General features: G+C 33.9%; 1 protein-coding gene across 1 annotated transcript in view; it reads left to right on the forward strand.

Annotated features, from left to right (window-relative positions):
* LOC111698870 (ATP-dependent RNA helicase DHX36) overlaps positions 1-8411 on the forward strand; it is an 11258-nt gene extending 2847 nt beyond the window's left edge. The window contains exons 5-18 of the mRNA XM_023469339.1: positions 680-793; positions 1268-1443; positions 1569-1660; positions 2392-2470; positions 2844-2984; positions 3377-3499; positions 3971-4122; positions 4435-4589; positions 4648-4729; positions 5347-5432; positions 6397-6483; positions 7379-7468; positions 7819-7880; positions 8213-8411. Of these exons, the coding sequence (XP_023325107.1) occupies positions 680-793; positions 1268-1443; positions 1569-1660; positions 2392-2470; positions 2844-2984; positions 3377-3499; positions 3971-4122; positions 4435-4589; positions 4648-4729; positions 5347-5432; positions 6397-6483; positions 7379-7468; positions 7819-7880; positions 8213-8396 (1623 nt within the window). The 3' untranslated portion in view covers positions 8397-8411. The remainder of the gene's footprint in view (positions 1-679; positions 794-1267; positions 1444-1568; positions 1661-2391; positions 2471-2843; positions 2985-3376; positions 3500-3970; positions 4123-4434; positions 4590-4647; positions 4730-5346; positions 5433-6396; positions 6484-7378; positions 7469-7818; positions 7881-8212) is intronic.
* The last annotated feature ends 186 nt before the right edge of the window (positions 8412-8597 follow it).

Below are 8597 nucleotides of genomic sequence, written 5' to 3' on the forward strand. Positions count from 1 at the left end.
GGGAGAAAGAGGTGGGGGGGAATGGGGGGGGGTGAGACAGTGTTGAATAATATTTTCAAAAATGGTTTTATTTTTCTTAAATGTACGGATTGCAGGGATTTTTTCGAAAATTGTACGGATTTTTTAAAAAATGTACGGATTTGTTCAAAAAAATGTACGGATTGTACGGATTTTTTTCTTCAAAAATTGTACGGATTGTACGGATTTTTTTTCTAAAATTGTACGGATTGTACGGATTTCCTCTGAAAATGTACGGATTTTTGTACGGATTTTTTCAAAAAAGTCTTGGCCACCCTGATATGTGACATATTACTTTGTAAATGTAATTTCAATTGACGCTCCATGCAAAGATCGCAATGCCTGATTCACAACGGTACCCTTCAAAGCTTTTACTGATCAAGTATTAATTAGAGATCAATATATCAATGTTGATCATTGTGAAAATCGATTATTTTTAATTGTGGTTTCTCTACTTAAGTAACTTGCGCATTTCTACTGCAGGAAAACATTAGGAATTATTAGAATTAGACACTTAAAACTATAGGAAAACGATAATATCTTTGACAAATTATTGTTTCGACAAAGGTTTTAAGTGTACCATTGTAAATCGGGCATTGCAATCTTTATAAAATTATGCTTACTGCCCTTTTAACTATGTTTTCAAACCATATTCCACTAGGTTATTCTGATGTCTGCAACTTTAAATGGTTCCCAGTTCTCCAAGTTCTACCAGGAGTGTCCTGTTCTCCATATACCTGGTTTCATGCATCCTGTACAGTCCTATTATATCAAGGTATCAAGGTTGAAGTTGTATACCCAGTACCCACCCTCACAAAAATGAGGGGAAAATGTAAAATTTGAACTTGTGGATTATATAACCTGGCTGAGGTTTAATACTTTCTGAAAATCCTTATTTATTTCCTCTCTTTGAGGAATGGNGTTCATAGTTTGTTTTCAGGACAAGGCTGGAGAATGTAATCCTGCTTATATGACTTGAAGTTTAAGAGAAAATATATCCTTGCAAATTTGAATTTTTTTAACCAACCGAGGAGCTGTATGTTAACGTACGTGGGTAAGCTTTCTAAAATAACTTTGAAATAAAAACTTTCAAGGACTTTTGATAAACTTCTTATTATCACCATATCTTGCAAAAACAGTTAACTTTGCCTATTGTTATTTCTTAAAATGTTTGTAAATAAGAAAAAAATTTACCTGGTCGTCTCCATCTTCTAATTCAATTATTTTTCCAAAATGTTCCTGAATCTAGGAGGTGTTGGAGATTATAGAGAATAAACCTATAGCTGAACCTGATCATGATGATGAGGACTACCAAAGGTTCCTTGAGACCCTGGAGCAGGTTCAAGGAGGAGAGTACAAGGAACTAGAGAATATTGAAACCTACCAGATCAATATAATTGCAGCTCTAGTACAGAAGATTCACAGGGATACATTATTTTCATTTGAATTAATTGTGATAAAAAATATACTTTTGGGTCATAAAATCCGAGGTTTTTGAGGTTTTTATTCAAATCAAATAATTGTCTACTCGTGAAAATGATTATCTACAGTGGGGAAGAGGATGGAGCTATTCTAATATTTCTACCAGGCTGGGAGGATATTTGTAGACTTAGTAGACTTCTGGATGATCTTTCACTATCTGGTAGGTCTGGTAGGTCTGGTAGGTCTGGTAGGTCTGGTTGGTCTGGTTGGTCTGGTAGGTCTGGTAGGTCTATTTATGACTCATCCTCAAATCCGAACACAACTTTACTTTAAATAAAAGATCAGAAATCCATGGGAAAGTACAGACATTGAAGAAAGTTTTTACTGTTAACACTGGTGATAAAGATGCAATTAATTAAAGAAAGTCAAAATGTTGCGGATCAAATAGTTCGGATCCTAAGCACTGCATGACACATAATATTGATACATTAAAGATATAATTTTTGCATTGAAGACTTCTCTTCTTATTTTGATGTCCTGCTGATATTTTATAATGTAAAATACTGTGGACGACTTCTTTAATGATCATTTTATATACAGTAAGTTTAAATATGAAGACTTTACATTGTTGCCTGGTTACATTAAACTAGTACCTGACATGATCAAGCCAATTCTTGTCCAGTTTGTTCGGTTGCCCATGCCCATCCAGTCACATTTTCTATACTCGGCAGAATAATACCACCTGTGTCCAAACTGTTACATTGGGATAGTCTTAAAATGCCTACGAAATAGGAAGACTAAGGAAACATTTTTATTCAAGTTCGACATATCTCCAGGTGTTACGGTTTTGCCGGCTAAGGTACTGAACACACACTCACATACATATAAAATTCTCTGCCCTGTTTTTAATCTAAGAGAAAATATTTATGATAAACTTATTAATGTTAAAAGAAGTGTCAATCCTACAGCTGCATGGTTCTATGTCTCATGACGACCAAAGACTGATATTCCAGAAGACCGGCAGGGCCAGGTATTTAAATATTTACAAGATAGACTCAACAAAATACTATATTTTTACTCCGAGGTCAAAACTTGCGCCTTTCCAGTCCCCCCTCCCCCCTCTTTCAAATGTTCAACTCTTAGGGTCAAAACTCTCGTATTTAAAATCTGGTTATCTCATGGAAGATATTCTGTATATCACTGGAGTTTAATTTAAAAATGAACCCTGTAAATCAAGTTCAATTAATGTTTTTAAGAACTATCCCAGTTTTATCCTAATTGTTATGTTACCATTATGATAAAACGTTTGTTTGAAACTTTACTTTTCACATTATTAACTACAGTGATATCTACTATATCGTTTAGGGGTTATCGCCGTCCCACGATTAAGTAGCCATTTATAGGAAAATTGTAATCGGAACCAACATTGCTGAGAGTTCTGTCACCATTGATGATGTCGTCTTCGTCATAGACTGCGGCAGAGCAAAGATGAAAATGTTTGATCCGAAGAAAAATGTTGCAACTCTGAAGCCAGAATGGATCAGGTAGAGTAGAAGGAGTTATTTTTGTATTAAGGCATAATAAACTGATTACACCATAAGTCATCATTAACCCTCTCACAACAAACGCCATAAGTCATCATTAACCCTCTCACAACCAACGCCATAAGTCATCATTAACCCTCTAACAACAGTAATCCAGCAATAGTTTTTTATCTTCAGAAATTAAAAATGGGACCTTAATTTTTTAATATTAACAAAAGCAGACGTATGGACAAAAATTCAAACGTTATCAAAATAGCAAAGGGGTTTATGTTAAAAAACTTGAAAGATTGTAATCTGAAAGAGACTTCAGATGAAATAAAATTTCAAATGACCCTGAAAGTACTAATTAGTTTAAATGTATTAATTCATGTCTAATCTGTATATTGGTTTAGCAAAGCCAATGCGACCCAGAGAAAGGGTAGAGCAGGAAGACTCCGTCCTGGCAAGGTTTACAAGATATTCTCTCAAGCTCGGGAATCAACCTTCAGGGAGTACATGCTTCCTGAAGTACTCAGGTTACCAATCTGTTACTTACGTTAGCTCTACATCAACCATCAATAAGCACATACTTAAAGAACTACTAAAGTTCGCGCAACCCTCAGGGATTACTTACAGGGAGTACTCATGAAAGCTCTACATCACCCTTTAGGAAGTACTAACTTCCATAAGTACTCAGGTTAGCTTTATATCAACCTTCAGGTAGTACATTGCGTTCAGAGTAATAAGGATAGAAACCTTTCAGGTACTTAATCCTAAGAATATTCGAGGAAGTACTCAGGTAAGCTCTGAATCAATCTTCAGGCTTTAGGGAGTATTCAGGTTAGCACTATATCAATCTTAAGGTATATAAAAATATATTTTATTTCTTTGACACTAACAAAATTGGTTTCAGTGGCCATTCATTAATAAATTACATCAAATTAAGATAAAAATACATGGTTCATTCTCATTAAAGGGTGGTTAATTCGTTAATAGTTTGTTTTCAGGACAAGGCTGGAGAATGTAATCCTGAAGATCAAGATACTGGGGTATACGGTGGTGGATGGGTTCATGAGGCAGCTGATGGATCCTCCAGTCAGGGAGGCCATTGAGTTAGCAACTCAGACACTCCTGGATATTGGAGCTATCAACTCTAAAGGTTATATTAACATTAAAAGTATTACATAAGTAGTTGTATTGGAATAATGATATTTTACTTCCAATGACATTATTAAAAACTCTTCATGTGATACTACATTAGAGAGGTTATCTACCAAACATTAAACCCCATTGTTAAAATATTTTTAGTTATCCCACTTTGCTCTTATATTTGACCTTAGATTTTTAATTTTCCTACATAGTCTCTTATCTTTTTAGTTCTTAATATAATCCAACCTTAAAGAATAAAGATAGGAATATTTAATTTGTAAAAATTATTAAATAAATATAACATAATTTCTGCTCTCTAAAGGTGAGTTGACCGTTCTGGGCGGCATACTAGCTAACCTAGCCACTGATCCGCAGTTGGGTAAGATGATGATCCTCTCCTGTGCATTCTCCTGTCTTGATCCTATACTCACGATAGTGTCAGCGCTGGAATACAAATCACCCTTTCATCTCACAAAGGTCGGTGACAAAAAACAAGGAAAAAAATAGATTTTAATGTTGGTATTTTTGACTGTAGGCCCGAGAGTCCGCTAAAGCTATACAAAACCTGTCTGCTGATACTATGTCTGACCATCTAGCTGTTGCAAATGCATATGCAGGTAAAGTTCATACTATTCTTCCAAGAGTTACAGTGTGTCCGATTAGTTTTAATGGTATACAAACTATGGAAAAGTTGAACTTGCAGTTTTTTCTGATGCTTAAAAATCTCTCTCCCCCCCCCTCTCGAGTCTCCACGTGTCCTAGTAATTTTATATTGTGAAGCTGGTGTCGCACAATCAGTCTTAAGAAGAAGACCATTTGTCATTTCTAAGATTTAAATTAGCATGGTCTTCGAACTCGCTTACAATTAAACCAACAAAAAGCTGACTTGACAATACAAATTTCTGCGCAACTATCGCCCTATTCAGTTTCTAAAATATGATGAGTTTAACTAAGAAAGAACTGCAGTGGAAGGCGTTTATATCAATACAATAAAGATCACTTTTTTATTAAGGTTTTGATTTCTTACAATGTTTTTTTTTAAATTAGAAGTATACAAGTAAACATAAACGAATCTGCATAAATGAGAGCTTCTCTTTTGTTTTTATCCACTATCAAAGCTGTTTGAAAGCTTGGTAGAAATCGAAATTGAATAAATCGTCTTTATTGCAAAAAATATGACAACTGTATGTAAAGATACCTGAGGATAGCTGATCAATATACTCCTGTTATTAAGGTTGGTGTTGTGCAAGGATGAATCGTAAGACTGCTGGTTGTGAATATCAAGCTTTGGATTTCTGCAGAGAAAATTGTATTTCACAGGTAAAAGTATTATTCAATTATTATTATTGGTGTGCAATTCATTTATTCTCTGATTTCTGTGAAGAAAAACATTGAAACTTTTTTTGGCAAAAAAATGTTTTGGAAATTAACTCAGAGTAAATCTCAGTAAATAGTACATGCAGGGTGGCCAAAATGTACGGATTGTACGGATTGTACGGATTGACTTTTTTTTTACCCTAAAATTGTACGGATTGTACGGATGGCACGGATTGTACGGATTTGTTTTCAAATTGTACGGATTGTACGGATTTTTATCCTGGAAAATACACTGTTTTTTTTTAATTTTCACTCATTTCAGCAAATTTTTCATGAAAATTTAAAAATAAATTCTCGTCAAAATGAAGTTAGTTTAACTTATTTTCTGCATTCTAAATAATATTAGATTGATAAATGTTTCAATTCAATTGACAATCAAAATTCATTCATAATTTTCGAGATATGTCCCAGAAGTGTTCATTTGAGAATATGTTCCAGAAGTAATCAGTCGAGAATATGTTCCAGAAGTATTTATTTGATTGCTTATTCAAGAAGATGTTCCAGAAATAGCATTCAAGCAAATGTAATGTTCCAAAAGTTTTCACTCAAGAAGCCAAAATCTTGCGGATCCAACGGATCCGGATCCTAAGCACAGTCCAAAATGTTTAGATTTTTTCTTCAGTTAAATAATAGTAATGTCTGTTCGATAAATGGAGAATTAGACGTTGAACATGTAATAAAAACTTCTGGAGTAAAAGTCACATCGGAGGAGTAGGAAAACTGTAAGGAAATTGGTTTAAAAAAATGTACGGATTGTACGGATTTTTTTGAAAAAAAATTGTACGGATTGTACGGATTTGTTTTCGAAAATTGTACGGATTGTACGGATGGCTTCCGAAAATGTACGGATTTTTGTACGGATTGGTTCAAAAAAGTTTTGGCCACCCTGTACATGATTGTTTACTAGGGAGTTCTGTACAACATTGAGAAGATGAAAGCCCAGTACGCCTTGGAACTATTTAAACTTGGACTAATCTCATCCAAAGATATCTTGGTAATTTTATTTCTTATCATCTAGTCAGCCAGAGAGCACAACTTTTTAATCTTAACCTTAGACAAATTGTTGCCTCTCAATAGTTTGACCTTGGACGATGGACACCTATTGGTTCCCCTAATTAAGGCTGTTAAATATCAATTTTTAAGTTGGTGCATTGGATTTCAAGTACTCCGTACTGCAAATTTACAAAAAAAGCGCGTTAATTCAACTGAAAAATCAATTGCAAATTCAGATTAGGCTGAAAATCCAGAATTTGGGAAAGAATTAATTCTTTACCCAAAAAGAAGAATGCCTCAAGCAAGGGTGTAATGCAAGGAAAGTTAATTGCGGTTGTATACTCTGCGTACATATTGAAGCTAGTTCTCTCTGGGCGGAATTTGTAAACAAGAATAGATGCATCAGTGTTCGTTTAGTATCCGAGGAGGTTAAAACCATTATATTTTGATAATTTTGATAATTCACATAATTGTTTCCTATGACCAGAATATTTCATTGATTTTTTATGTGAAAGATGGATCCCATGTCAGGCTTTGACATCCGTCTTGTGTTTACATTACCGCCCAGAGACAGTACACTGCAGTACAAAAGATGCGTACACTTCTGAAATAACTTTCCTTGCATTACATTCTTGGCATCAATTAATCCTTGTACAATATGATTTGACTTGATTTGATTTAGTTGCCGAACCTAAGGGCTATCACGAACTAAAGTATTGCCCTCAGGTTTCCTCCCAATTTCAAATTTGAAAATGTTTCCAATACATGGTAAAAATTGGCCCATTTAAGCTGAGAGGACCCCTGAATCTAACTAATATAGCTAAAATTGACGAACTTCAAAATATTATGATTTTTTTTATAGACAATTATGATTAAATGCTAATAGCTTGTTCTAGAGCCCCCAGAGTAATGCCTATAGTGGAGTAGAAAGTGTAGTACGAGCGGTTCTAACCGCTTCTCTTGTTCCGAACATAGCAATCATCAAGGTTCTTAAAAAATTATTCGATTCGTCATAAAAGAGATTTTACAGATATTTGAAGTTTTTGTAAACATTTTTATTAAGTTGTCAATATTTTATTTTACGGAGGGTTTTTCTTTTTAAAATCATTGTCACTTAACATATGCAAAATAAGATTAATTACTGAGAAGAAAAAAACATCTAATCAATTTATATTTTTAAAATAAAATTTACATTTTAAAATAAAATTTATATTTTTAAAATAACCTTTGCTTTGGTAAAGAATTATTTATGACATGATGTGAGTTTTCCTTTTAATTTGTAAAAAGTTTTAATTTTGATTTGAGTAGGAAAATGATAAATTAATAATTTTTAAAGAGTGCTGATGGAGTCCATTCTCTGCAAAATATCAAGGGAGAATCCTTGGAGTTCCATTCAAGGCAACAATCAACTTTTATATTTTAATCACATTTGAAAACTTTAACAGTTTTAAGTTAAGTAAGGTTTACGTATGTCTGGCAATATAATGTTTAAGTTTTGAGTCGATATACGTTTAATCCTAACTGGCAATTAACTATTCTGACCCCGGGGGGGGGGGGAGTTCAACAGACAAGACGTTTATATAGATGTGTATCTGTCTAGAAAATCTAGTGAAATGGGTATTGAATAAGGACGCCTGATTGAAAAGCGCCAAAATAAATAAGATCAATTTTGTGGTTTTACCCGACTTAAACATGTGATTGGGGTGTCTGTGTTATAAATTACTATCTAGGAGTGTGAACCGTGATATTCTCTCTAAGCTGGAGTCTTCAATGAGGTTCAACTATATTCCACGGTTCTACGCGTACTTTGAGGAGATGCACACATCCTGCACATTCCTCAATGATACAACCTCGGTCAACATACTATCCCTCGTTCTCTTGGCCTCTAATATCCAAATTCAGCCTCATGGGTAATATTTTCTAAAAGTCTCAATCCTTATAATTATTGCAACTCGATAAAGTTTTATTGCAACTCAATAAAGTTTTATTGCAACTCAATAAAGTTTTATTGCAACTCGATAAAGTTTTATTGCAACTCGATAAAGTTTGATTGCAACTCAATAAAGTTTTATTGCAACTCAATAAAGTTTTATTGCAACTCGATAAAGTTTTATT

Source organism: Eurytemora carolleeae, unplaced genomic scaffold (assembly GCF_000591075.1).
Source record: "Eurytemora carolleeae unplaced genomic scaffold, Eaff_2.0 scaffold41, whole genome shotgun sequence".
Lineage (NCBI taxonomy): Eukaryota > Metazoa > Arthropoda > Copepoda > Calanoida > Temoridae > Eurytemora > Eurytemora carolleeae.